The 27,394-nt window shown below is 38.9% G+C and overlaps 1 protein-coding gene across 4 annotated transcripts in view; it reads right to left on the bottom strand.

Annotated features, from left to right (window-relative positions):
- LOC149313571 (ras-associated and pleckstrin homology domains-containing protein 1-like) overlaps positions 1-27,394 on the bottom strand; it is a 77,579-nt gene that overhangs the window by 12,615 nt on the left and 37,570 nt on the right. For 2 of the 4 annotated variants that reach the window (XM_089519345.1, XM_089519346.1), the window contains exons 5-11: positions 21,921-22,001; positions 14,810-14,884; positions 7,008-7,085; positions 6,223-6,382; positions 3,004-3,125; positions 1,870-1,935; positions 1,028-1,171 (exon numbers count right to left, since the gene is read on the bottom strand). In XM_089519345.1, the coding sequence (XP_089375471.1) occupies positions 1,028-1,171; positions 1,870-1,935; positions 3,004-3,125; positions 6,223-6,382; positions 7,008-7,085; positions 14,810-14,884; positions 21,921-22,001 (726 nt within the window). The remainder of the gene's footprint in view (positions 1-1,027; positions 1,172-1,869; positions 1,936-3,003; positions 3,126-6,222; positions 6,383-7,007; positions 7,086-14,809; positions 14,885-21,920; positions 22,002-27,394) is intronic. The other 2 variants (XM_089519347.1, XM_089519348.1) reach the window with 2 other exon arrangements.

Genomic DNA, 27,394 nt, shown 5'->3' with positions numbered 1-27,394 from the left:
AAAGTCCTTCTTTGTGTGTCATCCCCAGACAAGTCAGGGAGGGGGAAAATTTGGGGTCTTTTTAAAGGCCGCACCCATAAAACACTTTCATCTACAATGTTTGCTTAGCACTGACTCCATCATCTTTTTTATGTCAAAGACATAGATTTGCCTAGGCTTTTTGGATCCTAGAAATGATGGAACTATTGTGGATGAATTGTGTTCATTATGGATTGTAGGGGGGGGGGGCTAGTGCTGTTTGGTGCAATGGCTGAGGTCAGGAAAGGGCACTCCCTAGATTAGATTAGTTTTCTAAAACTATCATTGAGTCCCTTTGGGGGCAGTTCTTTTTCTTATTATGAAAGCAAGGAAAGCTAATGTTTTGATTATGAACATCTCCATTTCATTGCCTTGCTGATAAATATGTGTTTACCATGTATGTGATTAAAAACAAGAAGATGATGATTAATTTCTACAAATTAATTTTGATAGAGCTAAAGTAATCTGCAATAAAATTTCAACAAAAATTTCAAATTATCGACTGAGTCAGTTTTGCTTTAAAAACATGATAGTCACACTAAGATACTGCTCCTGGAACCTTCTGGCACCAGAGTCCTGCCATTATCTCTGCACTGTGGAGTGATGCTGGGTGGCTGTCTATACATATGTCCCACTGTGCAGCCTGCTGGTGCAAGTCACTCCCTCTGAGGTCACAACAAGGCACTCAGTGTCAAACAAATGGCTGGGCACATTACAATCTAAGAGGGAGCAACTAGTGCCAGTGGTGACACTGGGTGGCACAGTGGGATGCATGTATAGACTACCACCTGTAATTGCTCTGGTGTGCTCTGAATTTTCCTGCAAAACCTGGAGCAAAAGGTGAGTTTTAAAAATCTGATTTAGGCAGGGACAGGGAGGCTTTGGTGTAGAACTGTGAAGACAGTCCATACTTAAATTGGGGCTTTGGACCAGTGTTGCATAGACAGGTCACGGTAAGGAGAGGATGAGACTGGTGTTATTGACCCATGTAGACATGCCCAAAGCTTACCTTAGCCTTTCCTTTTGGAACATAATAGATTCCGGAAGCTCTCAGAAGAAAGTAACGCTTCTTCCAAGATTTTTTGCCATCATCTTTTAGCCACAACACTCCTTCGATTTCTGGCACTGTTACCGAGCTTCCACAAAAACACTCCTAGAAGAAGAAGGAAAATTTACCAGAAATTTTCTTTTAAAATTCATTATTTATACTGAAGCATCAATGTTCTCCTTCTCTAGCCCTTAAATGAGCAGTAATTTAAACATGTCATGGTAAAGTATTACAAAATTATTTAGACTTGTATCAGTAGGAAACCTGACAGCGTATTTTTTCTCCTGTTTGGGCAATTTAGTACCTGAAAAAGACTCTACATGACATACTGTATATTGCTATTGTCATCTATCTGTCGCCTGCATAATTTCTGTATGCCTTTCTGGTCTCCTCTTTTAATGAAACCAGTTTCCTGCTGAACTGTTCTGAGCCACTGTATCCTCTTCTACCATAGAAAATCAATTAACACAGCTTCCCGGTCCACCCGACGGCTACAGCACTTGTAGCCTCTTGGATGTTGATGTTCCACTCCTATGATTACTAGTTAGCACAGCCAGTGGTTAGGCATGCTGGGAGTTGTAATTCAGCAGTATCCACAGGTTTTCCAACCTTGCTCTAAAATTTCCCTTTTTTATGAACTGCTGAAAGGATTTAGCATATGAGCTTCATAGGTGGGAATGCCTTCAGCACTATCAGATGCCATGTTGTATATAATGCAATTAATGGAGTAATCTACCATTATATTATAAATAGGAGTAGTAGTAAAATGACTGCCAGCTCATCAATATTGTAGGAAATCTTACCTCCAATAGTACCTCTTTGTTTCTGTCTGCCATTTCAGAGGTTTCTTTTTTCCCAAGAAGATAATTCTGTAAGAAAGAAAGACTTCAGCTGCAGCATCTAGAATAATTCAGTAGTGAAACTGTTAGCTTATTCCTGCCTCTCCTTAATATTTGTGAGTGCATCTTCTCCAGGCTTCTGAAAACAAGGAAGCTAAAATTTTCAGTATCTTACCTTCACTAGGCTTTGGAAGCTTTATGCAAAATATAAACATGTGAAAATGCACAGCACAGACATAGCAACTTCTCTATATATTCCCAGTGACCGAAAATTGCTTAACTCTTAAAATCTTATGAATGTTTGTTCACATTAAAGCAGGCGTTACTCCCTTGTAAATTTAGGATTAAATTTTATACCACTTCTAGGAAAATCCCAGCCTGAACCTTTCAGAATGATGGAATTTGAGAAGCCAGCTAGATTGAACTATGAAATCTTAGTATGCTAAGACTAGATGGGATCAGCAGTTTGATTTGTACAGTAATCCCTACCAGCTAATGGAAAAATGATGGATCCTTGTATCTAATACTACAGCTGTTAAGACTGACATTTTGTTAAAGGCATATGCTGGTGTAAGTTTCTCTTACACAGATGTTTTGAGTATTGTGGACGTTGCTATTCCCTTCTTCCCTCTGCAGTGCGCAAAGCCTTTTCAACTTACCAAAAAACATCTGAAGGCTCTCCACATGGCCAATCTATTCCTAGTGGGGAGCAAGTAGGATCACAGAAGTGTCTGGCTACATCATGGAGGCCTGGTGCACAGTGGTTAAATGCTTGTACTGCAGCCACTCACTCACAAACCACAAGGTTGTGAGTTCAATACCAGCCAGGGGCTCTGAGTTGACTCAGCCTCGCATCTTTCTGTAGGTCACTATAATGAGTACCCAGCATGTTGGCGGCAATTAGTTTACACTTTGTACACCACTTAGTACATCGGTAAGCAAGATAGAAATGTACTGGCTCTCAGTCTGTAATTTTTGTTTGTCTAAATTCTGTCAAGTTGTTCTATTTCCTTCTGAGTGCATTGTGTTTAATGCAATCAAATGTAAGAACAATTAACAGAAAAAGGTAATCAAGTACAGAAAAAGTATTATACTCACCTGAGGATTTTTGAAAAGTGCATATTTTTCTATACGTTCAACAAACATAAGTTTGTTTTGGCTGTCTCTTGTCCAGTTGAGGAGGTTTTCAACTAAATTTTCATGGTCTTCAAAGATTCTCTCTACATAATTATAAGGGATACAGTAAATTTTAGTCATGAAGCCCAGCTTCCTGATTTTGTGGACGAAAAGTCAATGATTTGCTGGCACATAACAAAACATTTTAACAGAGTGCTGTACTGGAAGAAATCCATATTTTTCAATTACAGAGTTTCTATAATGCACCAAGTATAGACAGGTGCTCTCCCCATTAATATCAACACCTACAGACTGGAAACAAACTATGGCCCTAATCCTGAGGGATCCAATTATGTTATGAGTGTGTCTGTTGCATAAACAAATATTTAACTGATTTTGCAAAATTAGGGACCATTTCAATGTAGAAAATCCAAACCTATGGTTCTCTCTCTTTTTTCATTTGCCCCCCCCCCCCCCCCAGGATGTGGCCATATAGTACCTCATACCCCCAAACCACATAGATTTGAGCTAAATCTAAAGCTAAAGTGCAGAATGAACTCAGGCTTGCTAGAGAGGTTAAGAACAATAAAAAGGGCTTTTTTGGATATGTCCGCAGCAAGAGGAAGAAGAAGGAAACGGTAGGGCCACTGCGTGGAGAAGATGGCAAAATGCTAACAGGAGATAGAGAAAAGGCAGAATTACTCAACACCTTCTTTGCCTCAGTCTTCTCAGAAAAGGCAAAGGGTGCTCAACCTGAGGATAATGGAGCAGAGGACAGAATAGGGGAATTTCAGCACAGAATAAGTAAAGAGATAGTAGAGGAACACCTTGTTAATCTAAATGAATTTAAGTCTCCGGGACCAGATGAACTCCATCCAAGGGTATTAAAAGAACTGGCAAAAGTAATATCGGAGCCATTGGCAATAATCTTTGAAAACTCCTGGAGAACAGGAGAGATCCCAGCAGACTGGCGAAGGGCAAACGTTGTCCCCATCTTCAAAAAGGGGAAAAAAGAGGATCCCAACAATTATCGTCCAGTTAGTCTGACATCAGTTCTAGGAAAGATTCTGGAGCAGATCATTAAACAGAGAGTTTGTGAACATCTAGAAGGCAATGCCATAATCACAAAAAGTCAACATGGGTTTCAGAGGAACAAGTCATGCCAGACAAATCTAATCTCTTTCTTTGACAAAATTACCAGCTTGGTAGATGAAGGGAATGCTGTGGATATAGTATATCTTGATTTCAGTAAGGCCTTTGACAAGGTTTCCCATGACATTCTTGCAAACAAGCTTGTAAAATGTGGGCTAGACAAAGGAACTGTTAAATGGATCTGTAATTGGTTGACCGGCCGAACCCAAAGGGTGCTCAACAATGGCTCCTTTTCATCCTGGAGAGAAGTGACCAGTGGGGTCCCACAGGGCTCTGTCCTGGGCCCAGTGCTATTCAACATCTTTATCAATGACCTGGATGACAAAATTGGGAGCATACTTATCAAATTTGCAGATGACACCAAATTAGGGGGAATAGCTAATACCCCAGAGGACAGGATCAAGATTCAAAATGACCTGAATAGACTAGAAAGCTGGGCCAAAGCTAACAAAATGAAATTCAACACAGAGAAATGTAAGGTATTGCACTTAGGGCGGAAAAATAAAATGCACAGATATAGGATGGGTGACACCTGGCTGAATGAAACTACGTGTGAAAGGGATCTAGGAGTCCAAGTAGACCACAGGTTGAACATGAGTGAACAGTGTGATGCGGCAGCTAAAAAGGCCAATGCTATTTTAGGCTGCATCAATAGAAGTATAGTGTCTAGATCAAGAGAAGTAATAGTGCCACTGTATTCTGCTTTGGTCAGGCCCCACCTAGAATACTGTGTTCAGTTCTGGGCGCCACAATTCAAAAAGGACATTGAGAAACTGGAGCGTGTCCAAAGGAGGGCGACAAAAATGGTGAAGGGTCTGGAGACCATGCCCTATGAGGAACGACTTAGGGAGCTGGGGATGTTTAGCCTGGAGAAAAGAAGGTTAAGAGGTGATATGATAGCCCTGTTTAAATATTTGAAAGGATGTCATATTGAGGAGGGAGCAAGCTTGTTTTCTGCTGCTCCAGAGAACAGGACCCGGAACAATGGATGCAAGCTACAGGAAAAGAGATTCCACCTGAACATTAGGAGGAACTTCCTGACAGTAAGGGCTGTTCGGCAGTGGAATGCACTTCCTCGGAAGGTGATAGAGTCTCCTTCCTTGGAGGTCTTTAAACAGAGGCTGGATGGCCATCTGTCAGGGATGCTTTGATTTGGATTTCCTGCATGGCAGGGAGTTGGACTGGATGGCCCTAGTGGTCTCTTCCAACTCTAAGATTCTATGATTCTATGATTCTATAACTATCTGTCTGTTAAAACCAGAGATATACAGGGACATTTTCCATAAAAGGGGAAACATGTATGTGCATCATCGGTGCAGACATAGTACATATTCTCTGGGTGGGGTTGCAAAAATAGTCCTGAGGGTCTACGTACCCTTAAATTTCTACCCCTGGTATAGAAGCTACTACTGTTGTAAAACTTGCAAAGGCAAACTTGGTTTTGCCTAATAAAATGTATCATAACAAAACAGAATTCTGTTCTGTTCATTATTGGCATCTGTTCAAAGGTATCCCAAAACCTGAAATGAAACACCCAGCGAGGTCTTTCATTTACACCAAGACAAAGGAGAAGATTAATTTTTTAAGTTGTAAGACGCAGAAGCATTGTCAACATAGCCATTTTGAAAAGAGATCGAAGCCGGAATGACTAGAAGGAGAATTAGAAGGGAATATATAGGGGAAAAACAATTCAGAGATGTAAAAGGGGCAGAAGAATCCATCCCATTATCTAAATACTGATAAGACATTTTCTTGTTTATATATTTCCAGTTTCAATAATGGTTTCCTACTTTTTGTTACAATACTTTCTAATTGCCATTATGAGAGTAGCTACACTTGAAAAACACATCTGATCACTTCTTGGGATTTTAAAAGGAGATTCCTACTCTAAAAGTCCCTGAGCAGTTGTAGAACTTATTTAGAAAACTGAAAGCTCAAATACTTCATCAAGTTAGCAAAGAATCCTGTATTATGATCATGTACTGGTAACCTTCTACATCAGTTTAGCACAACAAATACGAAGTAGTCTGTATCTCAAGCTTTACTAACCCATTTGTAATTCTGAGATGGTTTCTACCAGAGACCAGTCTAAGCTAAACCCGCAATGAGACTTGTCCATCAAGTTGTCCAGCACTTGTCTTACTGTCTGCCTTTCGTCTACCATCATCGTCTTGGAGCTGTCATCAGACATGTGGACTCGGATTACAAGCTGTATGTTGAGAAAAGGAAGGAGTTTGAGAATCAACCAAATGGAACTTGAAAACATACAGAGTGTTTTGTCACTTTTGTTCTGATGTCTTTTCCTAATTAGTTCAATTTTGCTGTCAATTACTTTGAAGAGGCCACAAATGTGGCACTTAGAATTTTGGCTTAATGAATCCATACTCTGTGAATGGCTCTAATTGTCCTGTTGGTACTTAAGAGCATGTTAAATACCTGCAAAATAAGGGATGCCCAAATCATAGTTCTTCTCAGTAAAAACAGAGTAATTTTGCTGCTTCCTATTTGTGAGGTTGTGAACACTCCACTATAATATTGGTTATAACAACAATTACTGATTTTAAAAAATATTATGCTTCAGTCTTTATTGACAGAGTCCCCTTATTACTACTATCTTCAGAAATCAAGTACTAAATTATGATGAGATATAAGCTGGAGGAACTCCTGGGAAAATAACTCAAGATAAAAGATGATATGAATACACTGAAAAGTATATTTGCAAGAGGGAGAATGCTTTAGGTATATACTCAACAACAGAAAGCTAGTTTTTCAGACCAGACACAATTACAAACAAATCTGATTTTGAACAGTGTAAAAATGAAACTCTAGTTTACCTTCTTAACTTGTGCTTCTTTAATCTTCTCTAAAGCAACCCTGATCTTTTCAGCCTTTAACTTTGCAGCTTGTTCCTCCTGTGGGGAAAGAAAACATTATTTAACTAACACTGAGCTACGACTGCAATCATCCAAATACTAACTGCTTACTAGCAACAATTACTAGATTAAACAGAAAGGCAAAAATCTCCTCTTGAGGCAAAAAATACTATTTGTCAGCTCCCTTATTCATCCTATTGGCATTTTCTCCCATATTCTCAGTTGTATGTACTTCAAGAAACTCCAGCTATAAAGCACAAGTATTTTCCTGTTTTGAAATCACTTCTCACTAAGCGAACATAGCACCTGTACTAATCCATTATGTACTGCATACCCTCTCTCTTTTTAAGTATTATTAAGTATTATTATTTTTTGATTAATAAACATGTGTTATCCATGTTCAAAGTTTTACCTGATCTAACAAAGGTATAAGCATTGTTGCTCTCATGCTCATCTTTTCATCCTCCCAAAGAGCATCTCCCCAAGCCTGTTCTTCTAGCCACATGTAGCTACTTCCTGTCCCATCATTTTCATTTTGTACTACAAAGAGTAGTGAAAAGGCAACAGCTGCTGATAGCAATGGCCTTGTTCATGAGAAACACAATCATCTTCAATGAAAGTGACAAGTCAGTTGATAATAGCAATGATAAATGGGGCCTGAAACATTATCTGAATAGTCAATTAGGCAAGAAACAAAGGATATTATTAAGCTGGCATAAGGGCCCATTCTTATTCAACATGAAGATGGTTTCATGTAGCTTGAAAAGTGAAGCTAGCATAACAATTCCGTAGCACAAATTTAGAAGCAATTGAATTTATGTGATAAAACATACAGCAAAAGAGAATGAAACATTCAAGAAGTCACATCCTCCTTAAAGGGAACTTTCTCAAATACCTTCAGTTTCAAGGAAGGTTATTTCTATTTGATCATACCTATTCAAAAGAAAATGTGCCAGAATTGAGAATTATGTGTTATTGCCTGGTCTCACAGAATTCAACAGGTACCTGATAGCATTTCCTGTATTGTTTTGTGATGCACTGTGCATTAGCAGAAGAGAGGCCGACAGTGATATTCCTGAACCCAAGCAAAGTCTTTGGCCACCAATTCGCACTTGCTAACCTAACACTTTACTGAGTAGTACTGCCCTGAATGGCTAATACAAGACAGACCAAGGGCTTAAAGCTTTAAATTAAAACCTTGACATTAAGTGTCGAGGCTTCCCAGGTGCTATATTTTAGGTGGCTGTGGAGCCATATTTTATTTCATCTCAAACTGTATATCTGTTGCTGGTCTATTTGTCAGTGGGAACTTTGTGTCACTGGACTACACTGGACTGCGGGGATTTTTTGTGCCACAGTTTTTTAGGTTAATGGTGCGCTTCACACCTCACAGGGCTAAAAGCCATTTTAAAAGAAAGGGAATTCCAGCTTTAAATAAATAATTTTTTAGGGCTAAATTAGAAGAGTTCATCCCTGCCTGTTTCATTCCTTTATGACTACAGATCAAATGACTAAAAAGCCAGTAACAGACCAATTGCTTTACAAACAAAGCACGGCTTTGTCAGCTTAAAAATATGCTCAGAGGTCTTATTGATCAAGTATCAGTAACTGCTGGAGAGTTCTATTTAATTCTTTAACATTAAACCAAATAGAGGAATTTACTATAAGGAGAGAAAGGCAATCAGAGTTGAAGCTCTGCTATTCCTGATTTCAATGTCTATGGTTATGGAAAGTGAAAAGTACTGAGACATTTTTCTTGAATTCATTTCCATTGCTGATAAAAACTATTTTTAGTGGACAGTTTCACTCAGGACTATAACCTGTTGTTAGTCCTGATTAGAGTAGACCTATTTTACCAACATGATTTAACCTATGTGTTGCCTGATCATTCAACAATTGACTGAATAGGTCAACTCTAGCTAGAAATAAATAATAAGATGTCGGCCTGATGGGCATGGGCAGAACATTTTTACCTGTCTAGATACTCATCTTCCTAAATGAGTGAACAGTTAATTCAGAGTTAAATTATGTGTCTGGTCTACCAGCATACTTAGCAATCAATATATTGCTCTAGGAGAGCTCATGCTGAGACCCACTTCATCTGAGGAAACTACTATATTTACTACCAGCATGTAAATGTAAACATTTGTCCAAGATGAATGATATATAATTGATCATAGTTGAGGGATGGGACAGATGCTTTTAATTATCTGCAAGACCAATGATAGATTGGAAAAGAATATTAACGCAGTATCAGATTTCCCCATTCTATACCCATAGACATATGTTAGGTCTGCCGGAATAGACATGCAAGTTAAGCCAACTTCCGGCTGGTTTTGGAGCATGGCATTTACACGATGATGCTCCCAAGATGCCCGGAAGCTGCCCAGCCAATCAGACAAAGGTGGCTTCAGGGGCGTGGTGTTTACACACTGCCGGAGTGCCCAGAAGCTGTCCTGAGGTTGTGGCTGGGCCGCTTAAGGCGGCTTTTTACTGGCCCAAATAGGAGTGGATCTTTTCCGCTCCTATTTAGGTCAGTTCCAGGGCAGATTGGGCAGCCCAAACCTGCCCTTTTCAGGCCATCTATTTTGGCCCTATGTTGGTTGAATGAATAGGTCTTATTTGTTCTCTGTGTGCAGTGGTTCTCAACCTGGGGATTGCAACCCCTTTGGGGGTCGAACGACCCTTTCGCAGGGGTCGCCTAAGAACACTGGAAAACACATATTTCTGATGGTCTTAGGAACCAAGATGAAAATAATTTTATGGTTGGGGGTCACCACAACATGAGGAACTGTATTAAAGGGTCGTAGCGTTAGGAAGGTTGAGAACCATTGTCTGTGTGGCTGAAGAATGGGGTCATAAAATCTGATCTATAAATCTACACTCATCCCTCCATATTTGCAGCTTTGATATTTGCAGATTTGATTATTCATGGATTTGATTAATATGTTTTTCTAGGAATATCTAGGTCCTCCAGTGCAACTCAATGGTCAACTTTAACCAAAAGTTGCACTGAAAGACCTAGAGATTCCTACTAGGCACTTGTAGCTCCTCCAATGCAGTTCTATGGTCAGTGTCTTTTGGATGTTGACCACAGAGTTGCACTGGAGGACCTAGAGATTCCTAGAGAGGTGTCCTCTCAGGTAAAAACATGGTGTTTTTGTTATTTGTGGTTTTTCCATATTCATGGCGGTCTTGTGCCCCTAACTCATGCAAATATGTAGGGACAAGGGACAATCAATTAATCAATCAATCAAGACTAGAGTTTGGAATTTAAAATGTACAAGTAGCATTGTTAAAGAGTCATAAGGGTGTAAGAAAGCTACATTTTAAAACCAAATGTAAGAGCAAAGTTACTTTACTAGTACTTTTAAGAGTAATTTAAGAATAATTTTGACAGAATGTTTTCAAGTTTTACGTCATTCTCTTATTTTTGAAAACTGAATTTGAAGCTCTGATTTAGAGAGAGCATTATGCAAAAGAGTAACTTTTGTTGTGTGGCTCTATTTCCTTTTCATTTTTACATGTTCTTCCTCCCTTTCCTACAGAACACCTGCTAGAAAAAATTATCTGCTCCAAAAATAATAATGATAATAAATAGCAACAATAAATTTCAGGTTTCAGGGCATATTTAAATCACACATCACCACAGCTAACACAGTGCTAGTTCATGCACAAAGCCAAACTTTAGCCTGACATTACAGTTTCACAAGTTTCTTCCTGATTTGAACAAACCCTAGTTTATAATTAGATTCATGCTGACACACTATAATTTATGTTTTCCTTCTAAAGCAGGATTTCAAATTATCTTCAAATTACAGTTTGCCAATTTCAATATAACAGAAAACTCTGTTATAGTACATGAGGGAAGTATTCATTGTGACACTGTGAACTCTTATGGCTGAACTTAAGCATGTACATAATTTTTGGGAGAATCACAAATAATCACTCAGATATACCGTTTACATTTCCCCCCCCAATATATACAGCCCGCCCTCTCCTTACGCGAGGGATCCGTTCCGGACCCCTCCGCGTAAGGCGAATTCTGCCTATGCTCAAGCCCCATTGGAAACAATGGGGCTTGTGCACAGCGGCGCGTGGGGCACAACGGGCGCGCGTTTATTTTGTAAAACAAAAATGCTACTGTGCTATTTCCTAACATCAGTACAGTAGCCAAAATGAAGTGTTATGCACCTAGTACCAAATGAGTTTTAGGTTAATTTTTCTCAGCTTTCAGTTTTTCTAACTCCCAATTTCACAACCTTTCTGTGCTATGTCTTAGAAATCAGGTGGTTTCCCATCCCAGCAGAAGTCCCCTAAGCAGCTCTTCAGACCTCAGCCATTAGTAAAAAAAATGACTGGTAATTCAAGTGCTCATTCAAGCTTATTGCAATGTTTATTTGTTTCTAATATTTCTATGTCTTTTGGGACAATGCTTTCTCAAGGTGGTTCACAAGCTAAAACATTAAAACAATAAAATGTTCAAACACCTTAAAATTTAAAGGAGTTCTGTGAATCTTTTAGAATGTTTCTGAATTTTGTTTGGTAAGGTGAAAGATGAATGAGCACACCTATGTGAAGTCGAAGGCTTTCATGGCCGGCATCCATAGTTTTTTGTGGGTTTTTCGGGCTATGTGGCAATGTTCTAGAAGAGTTTCTTCCTGACGTTTTGCCAGCATCTGTGGCATCTGGCATCTTCAGAGAAGATGCTGACGAAAGGTCAGGAAGAAACTCTTCTAGAACATGGCCACATAGCCTGAAAAACCCACAAAAAACTAAGCACACCTATGTGTTTCACAGCCTTAGACACCCATCAGATGCAGAAGGAAAACAACTGCCAGTGTTGCAGTGACTCCTTAGTTAGTTTGTATGACGGTAAGATTACTTGTGAAGCTAAGTTCATACTGGGTGAGAACAGCCTAATGCAATTAGTCTTAAAAAGCTATCCAGACTCTAGATGAATGGAAGCATGAATGAAATAGGGTTTTTTTGTCCATTCACACAGACACACATACGCTGATCAAATCAATGATTTGCTTATGAACTACAATTAGAATAAACTAATTGACCAGTTCAAGAAAGGACTAATGAGTTCTGTGATGCTGCTCTAGAAACAAACTCTTTGATGCTACTATGCGCTACTTATTTTGATTGAAAAAGAGCTACAGTTTGGTTATACAGCAGTTTTCAAATGGGATCATCTTCTCACACTAGATCTTTGATGTTAACTGAAAACAATATAAAATTTTACCAGTGAAATATTACATCCGTGGGTCTGTGATATTTTGGGGAGGCAATGTTAAATTGTTTGCCATAAAAAATTGCTTCTGAACGATCTGTTCAAATAGAAAACAATGCTAGAATACAGCCACCTTCTGCAACAACCCAGGTAATGGCTTTGGAGAACACAATGTTTTCATTGAGGTTTTGATATTTACCCCATAAACATGCATTAGAACATGCATCTAAATATAGTCCTCCCCTTTCCAGGAGGTCTAAAAAATTACTTTTAACAGACAATAGTTTAAAAATCTATAAGCTGCTCTGAGAGCCTTTCTGGCTCAAGTGCAGGGTATAAATACAGTAAAGAAGTAAATACATAAATCGTGCCACTATATGAACCCCACTCTCAAAAGGATTTTTAAACAAAAGAATATGGAATAGCACAAAATGGCTTCTTTTCATGGACTGCGGGTTCTATGTGCTGCAGAGCATCAGTACTGATGATCTTCCTTAACTGGAATAACTCCCAACACAAAGAGAATTATAGTAATGGACTACTGACTATGTAGTTAATTTTTGTACTTCTAAGTTGGCTGGTGATCTTTCATGATGGGAACAGAAAGAATGGTGGTTTACTGTGAATGAGCTAATTTCATTCCTGTTCAGTTCATCTTACAAGTGGGAACAACTAACAAAACCATCTGTGATTTGTTTAGTGTGATGTGCAAAGCAGGACTTTTTCTTCTTTCCAAGAAGCCAGAATTATAAGTCATCCTGAATTATCTCTTCCTTAATCAGCCAGAGGCCTTGCTTCACACAATTTAGTAAACAAACCATGGAGGTCTGCTACTGTTTGTCCATGTCCATTCACAGTGGGAGAGATCAGTGTTTATGAACATACTGCTTCTAAACGATAAGCCAGGCTTGCCATGACAGATGAACAAGGCCTACACATTGCTCAATTCCAAGGCAGACATGATAATTCTTAAGGGTGATTTTCATTGCCTCAGGAGAAAAAAACACATCCCAATTCATTTTAGAAAGCCTTAAAGTACCTTTTAAAAATACTTAAGTCTGAATCTACCTACTGAAACAATGGAATTTGTACTTATGCATTTCCAGTTATAACTGATGTTATTGCTGATTTAATGAGTCTATTTCAGTTGGGACTAACTGTAGGATTTAGGTCTTAAAATTCAATTGGTTCTAGGTAAATATTTAAGTTGCGACTGAATAAGTAAATTCTGAGACTGAACTGTTTCTTCTGTTGCAACAAAGAAGTAATTCTCTTTCCAAAATGTGAGTATTGAGTATGAATATCTTATTATCAAACTAAAGCTGAGTCCCCAAAGGTAGGACAAGGAAGGGACTGGGAGGGAAGCCAGGGGCTTTGCTGGAATGATTTGTTTTTCTGAGCTGACCTCTCATCCAGTGTGGCAAGAGATGAGCATGTACTACCAGAACTGGTTGACTATACTGAGTACCTTCAACTGCTGGAACTTGCATTCCAATTACAACAAATGTAAGTGACCAGCCCAGAACACAAGAGAATGTTTACTTCACACTTAAGCTCATGGGCTTAAACATAATGAGAAACCATGGTTTCCCAAGACAGCAGGGGTGGTTCTCCAGATATTATTGAATTGCAAGTCCCAGCAGCAAACCAACACTGAGGAATGCTGGCTGGGAACAACATCTGGAAGTCTGCACAATTCCACGTTCAAGATTTGGACTGAATTTGGCATCTTGTGTTGCATTTAGATTCTTAACAACATCAAAATTCTATTTAGTAAGGTGCAATATGCAGTGACAATTCAGTTTTTAAAAGCAAAATGCAGATGTTATTCGTATTCAGTGGGCGGACACTGTCTTCACTCTTCAGCTCATGGTTGCTTGTCACTTTTCCCTGCCCACTCATCTTTATTTGTCCATGCCACAGAAGTTATGCAAACATTTAAATTTTTGTTTCTGGAGGTAGCATTTAAATGAAACACATCTATACCAAATGCTTATCCTGAATTGTAGTGACTTATGTAATTCATCCTAGGCATAGGAATATTGCAAACTGTAATTTTGGGGTTTTGGGTGGGGCAGGCTATGAACAAGCCAAGTTTTACAAATGTTCTTTTCAAGGGTATTATGCCACACAGAGAGCAATTACAAATAGCAAACAAGTTCTTTACTGTAGCACAACAAAGATTTGTATTAAACAGAACAGTTTACTGATTTTTTTTAAAAAGCAAGAAAACATCTGTGCCATTTTGAAATGCCTTACTATCCCTGAGAACTTGCTTCTGGAATATCTTAAGTTTACAATGGTTTGATCTTGGGAAAAGACACATGAACAATGTGCAGATTTAGACAACTAAGTATATTTTAAAATAAAGACTTCTCTCCCCTCTGAACAGAGGACAAGTTATTCTCATAAGCACACAAGCTATCAGAAGCAAAATCCAAATGCATATACAGGCACACACACCAGGAACACCCCTCTATCTACAAGGAAACGATCACATGCAGGTGAGAAGTAGTAGTATCACCTTGGTCAGCAAATGAGAAGGCTTTCCTGCAATGTTTCTCAGAAGAAGGGAGGTTTCCCTGTCCAAATAGGAGTGCTTGTGCAGAAAAGAAAAGAAAGAAATTAAGTCAAAAGGAAGTCAGAGCTGGTAATTTTATAGTGCATGACTAGCAGCAGACAGGTGGCATATTTTCTTTCCATATGAAACACAGAGAGAGAATTCTAGGTGAATTTTCAAGCTGAAAATAAGCAAGCAAGCAATAAAGAGGTTCTTTTTGTACATCTGAGCAACAAAGATTTGTAAACTTTGTAATTCTGAAGTTATGACTACTTGCGCTACTTGTTAGAGATTTTACAAATATATTCCAGTCAAATATTACACAAGAATACAACTCTTGCTGTCAAGGACTCTGTGTGTTCTTCAGTTTTAAGCAAATAAAAACAGATTAGTATAGGATACTAACCGCATCACTCAGAGTTGCTTAAAATTAAAAGCAACCATTTTCCATACAATTTTTCCAAGTTATATCAACACACTAGACTTGAACGGATAAAGTATGATGATACAAGAAAATGCACAGAAAAACTTTAACCACTTATTCAAACATTTCATCATAAGGCAAGAATAAATTAGTAGTATAGATTTTTGTTTTATTGACAAAATAGGAATGGGCAGAATGTAAGCTTGTTGTAAGCCTCCTTGAGTTCTGTGCTGGAAGAAAGCTAAAATATAAATGAAATAAATGTAGATCCCTGGGTGAGCTGGCACGGGTCAGCAAGGATTTCAGATATTCAGTAATTTAGCAGTAAAAACAGAATGACTCTTCTCAATACTAAATTCTAATGGAATGAAAGAAAGTGGGACAGTGGTGGATTTCTGTGTGGAAGAACTGTACACTCTGATTAGTGTATATGTGTGTGTGTTATGTACCTTTAAGTCATTTCCAACATATAGTAACCCTAAAGCGAACCTAACATAGTTTTCATGGCAAGATTTGTTCAGAGAGGGTTTGCCTTTTCCTTCCACTGGGGCTGGAAGAGCGTAACTTGCCCAAGGCCACCCAATGGATCTCAATGGCTGAGAAGGGATTCAAACTTTGGCCTCCTGGAGTCCTAATCCAACACTCAAATTAATACACTATGATAGCTCACTCTGTTTAATGCTGGCATTCAAATCTAATTCCTAGCCCCAACATTCTTTACATCTAAGTGCTATCTTTGTACCAGGCTCTGCTTGCTGGATCATAGCATACTTGGTTTGTTTGAAATGTGGCCAACCCTGGGCTAGAGAATCCACTCAGTTCTGGCAGTTTTCAGATATACTTCACTACACTGCTAGGGATGCCTGGGATTGACTCTACTTCATCATAAACTCCACCCGGAATGTGTGACCAGATGATCCTCTTGTAGTCTCTTGCATAAAGGCAACTGAAACCCAACAGAAATGGCTGCTCCTTACCTTTTAAGCCCATTAGAGCTGCAGGTTTTAGTCAGCCTAGATCAACCAGAGAGACTGTATAAAACCTGTCTGCAGCTGCCAAGCAGGTGCCAAACTAATCCCAGATTAGCTTTATGCACTCAAATACAACCTGTTCTGTAAAACACAATGAACTCGATTCAAATAGGAGAATGAAAATAAAACTGGCTGGTTTGATTTAGTTCCCTTATAATCCATACTTTTAGCTCATGGGTAGAGCCCCCGACTATTTCTGTGGACCTCAAACCCAAACCAAGTCCCATTTTGGGGTGTGTGTGTGTGTGTGTGCATTGCAGGAGTGCTGATTCACCAGTTAAATATTCACAGCAAAGTTAAATATCCTTGTAATAAAAAAGACCTTGTTTTCAAAACCAGGCCTTTCAAAAGTAGCCTACACCTTTGGCATTTTTGCCAGTCCATGTGGCCCTTAAAGTTTCTCAAGGGCAGAAAACTGGCCCTCAGACTCTGCTAAAGTAGCCTACACCTACTTTAAGCCATTTATTTCCTGACTCATTTTGATTATGATTTCTCCATTCCTTGTTACTAACCATGTAACTACTTCTTGACCTGAATTTTTAAGCATATGTTGCTCTGTTTTTGAAGGGAGAAACTGTGTACTCTACAGAAAGCCTGGACTGGCAGCAGCAAGCCATGAAGTTTTTGGGAGAATTTTTAGGCTCAGCTCAGTTGAGCTCCATTTGAATGTTCAACATTGCAAGAAAGGATGGGGGAAAATAAAGAAATGGGAAGAAATGGCAAGGTGAAAAAGGCCTACTGAAGTTTTCCCCTAATAGCGGATGTTAAAAGTTGGTTGGCTCTGCTGGGTTCTGAATCTAAGAATCCTGGTTCAATGCCCCCCCCCCCTGCCCACATTCCCAATTACTGGGAAGCAGCCACTGAAATAGATGGGCAGCGGTTTCCCTGCTCCTCAGAAAGCACTTGGTTACTGTTTCCATTCCCTTCTGTGAGCAATCTCCAGTGCAATAGCCAGAAGAAGGACCTATTACAATTCTCCTTCACGTCCAAGACTGCTCTTGCGAGGAGGGAGGTTGGGACTATCAGCTATCTGCTTCCTGATCAACAAGGGAACAGGAATCATAGTGGCTGCTTTCCAGTGAGTGGGGATTGGCCCCTTGCTGTTGTGTGCCTTCAAGCTGTTTCTGATTTATGATGAGCCAAGGGTGAACATACCATAGAGATTTCTTGGTAAAATTTGGTCAGAGAGAATTTGCCATCACCATCCTCTGAGGCTGAGAGAGTGTGACCTACCCAAGGTCACCCAGGGGGTTACCATGGCAAAGTGGGGGGGGTTGAACCCTGGTCTCCAAAGTCCAATACACCACACTGGCTATGTAGCCCCTAAACTGGCTTAGTGAATTCCAGCCACTTTCTTTATTCTAGACAACAGATCTTCAAGGATTAGTTAACTGAGTAAACCCATCCTATTATGGATTATTTAATGAATGAAATCACTGTGCTTGGAGAGATCTTGTAGCACCTTTGAGACTAACTGAAAGAAAGAAATTGGCAGCATGAGGTTTCGTAGATTTCAGTCTACTTCCTCAGATGCATTATAACCCACCAGATTTGGTTGTGTACTACCACTGAGAACAACTGAAGACAACTGATAATTATTTAAATGAATGGTGTTCTCAGTCGTTGTGCTGTGCACCCCCCGCCCCCCCAAAAAACCCCAACTTACATTTATTTGTTACATTTTTGTCATTCCTTCCTCCAAGATGCTCAAGGTGACATACACAGTTTCCCCCCATTTTTGTATCCTAACAACCATCCTGTAAAGTAGGTTAAGTAGAAAAGTCCATGGGACAAGGTCGCCCAGTGATTTTAATGGCTGAATGTCAACTACAGAAATACCTTGTATAATTGTATTTTATAACCAGGTTTTTTTTGCCTCATCTCCTTAAGAGAAAGACAGGATATAAATTCAAAACAAAGTTCTATTCCTTATTACTACTCTACAGAGCAAACTTTTATGTAAACGTTCTGAAGAGAAGAGTTCAAGTAACTTCTAAAGTCCAAATCAAGATGGAAGTGATTATGTGGTTAACAGCAAAAATCACAACTCTGAACTCTGTGCATTGTGGACTGCAGATATGTTCCCAGGAACAGAACCCCATTACACGAGATGTTTACTGTTTTTAGAGGCTGAACTGTGAGGAGAGGCTGACCATTATTTTGCACTGTAGAGAAACTGTCTAATAAATTGCTGCTTTCCAAAGATTCCACTCTTGAGTTCAAGCTCGCAAGTCCTACTTATTTTCTGTATATGTAGAACCAAATTAAAAGGACTCCACACATGTAGACTTGTATGTCCTAGCAATAGATGAAGCAAACAACAAATAATCAACATACACTTAAGAAAATAAAATTATTTATGTCCAGATAGAAAGGACCTACTAGAGGAACAAAGAAAAGAAGTCCAGAAAAAAAAGGTCTACTAGAGGAACAAATAAAAGTTAAGAAGGCATTTAAATGTGCACAGCTAGTACAAATGTAAAGCACAAAATCTGGTAAAAACAAAGACCCTCCTATCTCTGAGAACAGGAAGGTGCTCTTCTATAAAATATATATATAAAACCAGGGATTCAAAACATAGGAGAGCTTTTAAAAGATTAAAGTATGTTTGTTGTCTTTATATTTACAATGATTTTTTTTGTATTTATGAGGGGACGAATCACCAAAAGCTGCCTGATATAAATTGCTTCCTCCATCCTAACAATCAGAGGATTGTTGGCTGATTTTGCTGTCATGTTAATATCTCATCCCATCCCTGACCACACAATGATAAAACATACTGCATATAAGTATCTTCCACACGCGCCTACTTATGAAAAGCAAAATATTGCCAGATAATAACCAAAATATGTTCCAACTTCTATCTTTATGAATAGTAGATTTATATTGATTAACTTTATATTAATAGTTTATTTTTAATAAACATCTTGCAAACAAGTTTTTGCAAACCTCTTTAAAACCTTAACATATAGCTAATACTAGGTGATGTGAAATATTTTAAGTTAGCCTAGCCAATTTTAAATGCAGTAACTTTAGATAATTTTATTCCTATTTTAGTCAGCAGATGGCATTATTGTACAGTAGTTTAAAAGCAAAATGCTTTCACAAAGGATGGGAAAAATTTCATTCATTGAAATTTCTGGTAGGAGTCTGTATTTGAGAATTAAAAAAAAATACAATGTGGCAGAAACAGAAACTGACTGATTTGTCTGTCCTAGCAAAAGGGTTAGCTTTTTACAGTGCTTAGCTATTAAATGTCTTGCTGCGAGTACCAGCCATGTTTGTCTGGTGGTGAACTTGGGCTTCACTTGATTTTTCTTCCTGACAGAAACCAAGGCCAAAATTCTCTATCAGCTATTTAGCTGCATAATCACCTTAGCTATGTAGGATCTTCTGATCTGATCCCCCTCCGGTCACTATTTATTGGGCAGCTGCTGCTGCTAGCGCCTGGGGTCTGTTCCCTTGTTGAATGGGAAGCAGCTGACTGATAACGGGAGAGCCAAAAGCAGGGTCCCTGTCACAATTCCCCTTTGTACCAGAGATTGCTTGTTTAAGGGGTGTGTGAGAATGTCAGTCAGCTGCTTCCCAATGGGAAAAGAATCCTCATCATTCACAGCATTCACGGGGAACACGTAGGGACTGTGAATACAAACCAGTCACAAATGTGTTAAACTGGCTTTGGAACTGAATTTTCAGCTATATGCACTGGACAAATTCAGCAGATAACAGTTATTCCAATCATGTACCTTTCTGCCATACAGATATGAAGAATGTAGGTCAAAACACTGGTCCACATCCTTAATATCTGCATGGCAGAAAGGTACATGACTGGAATAACTGTTATCTGCTGAATTTGTCCAGTGCATATAGCTGAAAATTCCATTTCATACTGTCTTTAAATATTTCTTCATAATGAAGATGGAAAGATACAGAGACTGAAAAAAAAAATCAAGGTCGAGAGAAAGCAAAATTGAGGTATGCCCATTCCTAGCTTTCACACTACTGCTTCACCTAGTTCTCCATTACACAACATTCACATTGACAGTGGAAGGAGATAAACCTGTACATGGCGAAAAACACTTTTTAACATCCAAGTAATTTATCACCTAATAACTTATACTGTGTTGAAAAAAGAGATTAGCTGCAACTCTTCCAACTGCTTTGAAAGTTATCTACCCATAGACTAGACGTTCTTTTATTTAAGCCTAGAAGGACCTCCATGTCAGAAACTGCTCTTCAAGAGGTATATTATCACAAACCATGTATTGGGCTGGAAATAGCAACACACTATTTAATTAAAATGCACATCTTGAAAACATGCCAGGTTTTACAGACGTGTGCAAGGAAACAGGCAACAGATACTGTATCTCTTCATACTCTGGTTCACTTAAGGGCTGCCTGATTTCACTGAAATATAAACTATCAAAACATTCACAGGCTTAAGATTTTCTTGTTATTTCAGAGGCTAAATGAAGTCTAAGGCACGTTACAGACCGCCCAGAAGGGGCGGTCTGCCGCCGTCTTCATTTGCAGCGCGGAGGAGCCCCAGCGTCCAAACCGCGAGGCTCCTCCATGCTGCAAATAAGAAGCGCCAAAATGGTGCTTCTCTTTGCGGCGCAGATATGACGCCGCGAGGCGCCAATGGCGCACTCGCAGCGTCATATGCATTGCGTGACGTGTGGATGCAGTGCGTCCGCTACGTAAAGATGGCGGCTCCCGTATGGAACGGGCGCCGCCATTTTGTACGGACTCGGTCCGTATTAGGGTTAGGGGCGTCCGGAAGTGATGCCCCTTTCCAATCCTAATACGGACCCAGTCCGTACTTTATGCCCATTTGTAACAGGCCCCAGTTCCCTTTTGCATCTTTCCAGGCATTGTGCAATTGTCATACTCAGTTCATGGCTGTGCAAGCAGGGTTGTGCAAGTGTCACTGGTGTACATATGGTTGCATGGTCATGTATGGTGTCTAACTATTTGTTAGTATCTTCACCAAATTACCTCTTGATTCACTGTGGAGGAAGTCTGAATCACAGTTTAATTAGCAAGTGACTGCCATGCAACCCCTTCATTGGCCAATGGAAAATAAGTAAGCACACTGACAAATACACAACTGGTTGTGCAATACTGGCACTCATAACAGGGGTGGTAACCACTGTGCAGCTTCATAGCATAAATTTACACTACACAACTGCAATGTAGAGGCTTGGCCTATGTGATTAACTGGGACTGAGTACGCAAAAGTTACTGAGTTGTAACATTTGTCAAGGACTGGTCCCATACAAACCTGCCTATGACTATCTAGATAAATCTTTCTCAGCATGTCTCTGTCAATGTAGATCAGACAAGTAGTTGATATCAAGCTCTTTCAAGAATGAAACTCCAACTCTGGAAAGCATTTTCTCTGTTTTATGTCCTCTTGCATAGGCTTTTAATTTTGTTTCAGAGTAAACTGAGCTGATTGCTCTGTTTCTTCCAATGTGCATTTGACCTTTCTGTTGGGTTTAATCCAACTTGTACTACTGGAACCCATACTGCAGGTTTCTTCCCCTATACATTGTCTATAAAGGAACTACAACATGCAGGTGCACACAGACAGACACACACCCTACCAAAAACTTACAGGAGCCAGTTCGGCCTCTTCTTCAGAAAAGTCAATGTGACGTCTGGCTTGCTTGCTGGAATGTTCCATAGAAACAATATGCTGTGAAAATGTCAAGAGGAAGAAGAAAGGGGAAGGAGAAAAGAATGGGGGGAGGAGCAATTTACTATCATGCAGGATAGGGGCAAGGAATGGTAATGTGAATTAAATATATTGACCAGCACACATCATCCTTGCAGACTCTATGAGTTGCTTTTTTATAGAGTTACAATTTTAAGGAAAATATGTATTTATTTTCACTCTTCGTCATATTTCCTAATATACAACTTCACAGTTTCATTCAACAATGAAGACAGAACAGTCACCATAACCAAATTCTAGGTAAAACCAAAGTTTGTGCTGTCTCTTAAACCAACTGTTGAAACACACACAGGATAGGGATATACATGGGATTTCACTTTAAATCTATTTAGGACTGATGAGATAAATTCAGTGTCCTCCACCTAACAAAAGGGGCCTGGGCTTCACAAAGGATGGGGGCATGTTGGATTACAAAGAAGCATCTTTTTTGTTTTGCAAATAGATGTTACATTGCTTGGACTTTGAGAATCTCCCAGTGACCACATGGCCAGAGGAGGAGGTTCCAGCCTGAAAGTAATACCACCCTGAAAGTAAAAGAGCAAAATGCAGGCCCATGACTAACATCTTCAATTTTTTTCCTTTCTAAAACCTTGCCTGATGAAGAAGCCAGTGGCACTTTGAAAGCTTGCAACATGTAATTGTGCATTTTGGTTGGCTCAATAAAGACATCATTCTTTGGTGGAGTTAGGGTTGAGCTGCAAGATATTCTTTACTGTTCCGCTCATCCATTTGTTCTTTATTTAGAAGCACTACCAATGAATGAAGAATCAGAATGAATCAATTAATGTACAGGAAGCCTATCCAGTACTTTCTTTTTCTGTCTGCTGCTTTTATTGTGTTTTACTGCTTCTGCAATGAATTTTAAATTGATTCTTGCTACATGCCTTTATACATATTGTATTTGTATGTTTCCTGAAAAGAAAAGAAAGAAAATACAGAATAAATAAAAGAAAAGAAATACAGAATAAATAATAAATATTTTACTCCAAACTCATACGGTTGACATTTGGGCTCTCTTCCTAGGGAAGCGCAGCCCTGTTTTAGCTCCATCATTGATGATTTTCTGACCACACACAAAGACGATTTTATCCCAATGAGCCTTTGGTGTTCCAAGATAATCTCTTATGAGCTGCAGCTGTTGGATTTTAATTGGCTGATTTATTGATCTGTTTCCTTTTTCACTGGCTTGTTTTACTGTATATACTATTCTGTTTTATTCTGTTTGTTTTTATTCACCTTGGACAACATTGTGTGTGGAAAGGTAGCATATAATGAAATAATAATTTGGCATAAACTATTTAAAGTACTTTTATCACACACAATAGCCATGAAATGCTGCAAAGCAATTTTTGTTCGGAGAAAGATGTTAGTCTTAAGGATATTATCTTGGAACTATTCAATTAAATGCTATTCCACTGCTCATGTGTGAGTCAGTAGCTGAAATTGTGTATCATATTTGCATATATGATGGCTAAAACCCAGTTTTATATATGCCAAATTAAAGTCCAAACACACACAAAAATGCAGCGCCTGCACTGAATGCAGCAAAGGAAAAAATCATGTCCAAATATGCTGGTTTGTGGTTTAAGAGCCCAGTGCATAGAGGCATTCTGTATGGATTATGTTTATCAAAATTATGTTACTAAAAAATACTTGGAGATCTCTAAAAATCAGTTCAATAACTACTTCAGAGATGTGACTAATAGTTCTGAATATGGGATTGGATCTTCTTAAACCACACTTATGATTATTATTTCCCTTTCCTGAAACCTGTAGTGCATATACAAGACTTTAATTACAAGTTTAGGCTACTTTGAATAACTCTGCTGGACCTGTTCCAATGGAAGAGTGAAAGCTTTGCTTTCATTTTTGTTCCAGAAATAACAGATGCTAAGCTGCTGATATTTATGCTGCCAATGCTGCAGGCCAAAATAATACTTCAAGATCATTGCTGATAAATATTCTATATTCTTCTTCTAAATTAACACACACAAAACCTCCCACTGCTTATGGTGAACTATCCTAACTGTGCATTTTGAAAAGGAGTGTTCCGCTTAAGGAGATACATATGGAAGAATCCCTACACAAAAAACAGTTCGGTTTAAATTATCAATTATCAATACAGAAATGATTTTTTAAAAACTATGTTCTTATATAAATAATTTTATGATAGTTGATACTAATAATTACTTTTTATAACACTTCATACTAATAATTAATAATTACTGTGCAAATAACAATATGGTTCAAACACTACTGGTCGGACTTTTAAATTATTTTGTAGTTACAGGAAAGAGATTTTGTTGTTGCTGTGTGCCTTCAAGTCATTTCTGACTAATGACAACCTTAAGATAAACCTATGACAGAATTTTCTTGGCAGGATTTGTCAGAAGGGGGTTGTCTTTGCCTTTCTCTGAGGTTGAGAGAAAGTGATTTGTCCAAGGCCAATCACTGGGTTTTCATGGCTGAGTGGTAGTTCAAATCCTGGCCTTCCAAGTGTCTCAATCCAACACTATGCTACACCACCCTGGCTTAAATGGATGATTTCCAATTCACAAAGCTGATTGTCGTTTGCAATTCTGTTGACTAAAATGGAATTTAGATTGCTGGAAGTTTTAGCAAGCCATATGTGTCCTGGCAGACCATGACCAAAACAGAAAGGAATAACATCATGATTCAGAGTAATTTAAGTCCGTCCATACATATGAAGAGAACAGTTACAGGAATCACACTAATATTACTTTATTTCCAATTTACCAGTGAAACAAAACACTGCATTTTTCCCCTGCTACTCTTGATTCTTGGGAAGATGAAGCTTTAAAAATAACTGGAGCTATAAGCTGTGAACACTAGCATAACTACAACACTCAACAATTATCATTAAATGAAATTGGTATCATAGATATGAACTAAGCCAAAAATATTTTATATGAAGTAAAGGGACACTGAAAGTCATAACAACTGGAATCTTGTTGGAAGATTTACATATGCCTAAACACCTAGTAATAGCAGATACAGTAAAACAAGAAACTGAATGTATCAACATTGCAATACTTGGGAGTTGACAGGAATGGGACATTTTGAATCAGATAATTACACAATGTTTTACTCAGGAAATGAAAATGTAACAGGAAATGGGGTGGCATTAATAGCGAGGAGAGAGGCAGCAAAAACAGTTAAAACATATAATGCAAAGTCTGACTGAATCATATCAATAAGACTTCAGGGGAACCTATAAATATAACCATAATCCAAGTTTATCCTCCAACTACAAAGGCAGAAGAAGAAGAAATTGAAAGATTCTGTGCTAGAATCAAGGAGGAGATGGATCACACACCAAAACAGGGCTTGTTTTCAATCACAGGTGATTGGAATACAAAAGTAGGAAACACCGCACACCCTCCAATGAGTGATCTCCAGTGTGACAGGCAGAAGCTGGACCTGAGTCACAATTCTGCCTTGGGCTGAAGATCACTTGTACAAGGGAAGAGGTGGAACTGTGAGGCACTTGCTTCCTGATCTGACAGGGGAATGGACTTCCATCAACTGCAGTGGCTGCTTCTCGGTAAGTGAAGGCAAGAGGATTTTCACAGTCCCTATGTAGCCCCTAAAACAGGGGCTATATAAGGATCATGAATATGAAAGAGTCACCAGGGATGTAGCCAAGGGGTGGTGGTCCTGTAGGGTCCGGACCCCCCTTCTGTTAGATACAATGAATGGTGCGTGCCGCTGCACCCAAGCACCATTATAATGGTGGCACTTATTCTGGACCCCCCCCCCCCTTTCCCAAAATCCTGGCTACATCCCTGCAGTCACAAGTGCGTAACTCTAGGGTGCACATTTGTAACTGCCCAATAGGATTCTGGCCATAATGTCACTTCTTGCTGCCCAAACTATGTCATCTGCAGGAAGTCTGGGGACTTTGGATCAGATTCTGGATCACGCTTTTATGACTCAGTCCCAGAAGGGACTTTGGGGGCCATAAAAGTTCTGTCTTCTGCAGACAAGATCACCCTTTCCCTAGTGTAGATAGGTAGAAGTGTGGTGTGACAGCAACTTGCAAAACACATCAAGATGTTTGTTTTCCCTTAAATCAACCCAATAGACTCCATCAGGTATTATGGCTATTGTCCAATGCAAATAACTCACTGATGAAGTTTGTGATCTATAGTAGTAGTGAAAACCGTCTTTTTGCAGGGGGAAGGTTGTACTTGCTTCACTCCAAGACATTGGCTTGGTTAAAATTTTGTGGGTTTTAAAGGTTAGAGGGACACTCATCATATTATGTCTACTTCCACATGACACTCCAGTCCCTGCCTTCTGACTATTCAATTTTGAGCAGGATTGAGTGACACTGCTGTCTCAAGAATTTAAAGAAAATGATTGACATAATTCTATAACAATAATAATAACTATTATTATGTTTTAAACGGTATATACAGAATAAAATCTTCTGCCTTTTAGGGACTGCAATTTGTATGTGTGTTTCCATCTAACACCAACAGAAAGAACAGTATTACAAACATTTTCCCCTACCGTAGCCAAAGAAAGGCACAAACTTTGGAGTCCTGACTCTCAACTTGATTTAGAACCCAGGTTGAATTTGACAGTTCCCAAATCAGTCCAAAATAAACCAAACCATTTTCCAAAACACCAAATCACACTTTGACTTGTGCAGGTCATTAGCACTGTGTTTGCCCACTGGGAAGCTAGGGTTATGAATTCAATAAAGAGCTGGTAGGAGGGAGTGGAAATTCACCTCAAATTGGTCAGAACTCCATCCAGTTATTAACAGCTTCACTTTGTCGTGCCCCATTTCCCACTACTCAGGAACCTCTCAGAAAGGCAGGGGAAGAGGGGCTTTTAGAGAAAGTGCAGGAAAATTTTTTTCCACGATCACTATCATGGAAATGTTATAACTTCTGTTAAAATGTTCCTTAAATTTAACTTATCTATTAACTTATGCCATTATATTGCATTTTTTGTTTAAATTTGAAAACTAATAGTACATGATTTGAACAAAGAGTCCTCCAGTTTGACATTTTATCTTGCACAGTGGCTAATACAGAATGCATCAGAAAAGTTCCTAGGAGAAATCAATTGCCTCCATTTATACATTGTCAAGAATGTAAAGACATTTTGACTGTGGTTTGTCATCACTTAACTCTCATAACATAAATTAATCCCATATATTATAGGCAATGAGTTTTTAAAAATAAAAATAAAATGAGAAACAACAAAAAATCTGTTAAGAAACATATCTCTTCTGTGGGATTTACAGCACCCCACACAGAGATAGGAAGGACCATGAATACAGTATATGGGTGAACAAGAGGGAACCTGCCAGTATGCTA

The sequence above is a fragment of the Sceloporus occidentalis genome, unplaced genomic scaffold (assembly GCF_023333645.1).
Source record: "Sceloporus occidentalis isolate IW3139 unplaced genomic scaffold, rSceOcc1.0.p SCAF_4, whole genome shotgun sequence".
In the NCBI taxonomy this organism is placed as follows: Eukaryota; Metazoa; Chordata; class Lepidosauria; order Squamata; family Phrynosomatidae; genus Sceloporus; species Sceloporus occidentalis.
The sequence above is the reverse complement of the archived record's forward strand: the minus strand, read 5'-3'. Positions and strand labels throughout refer to the sequence as shown.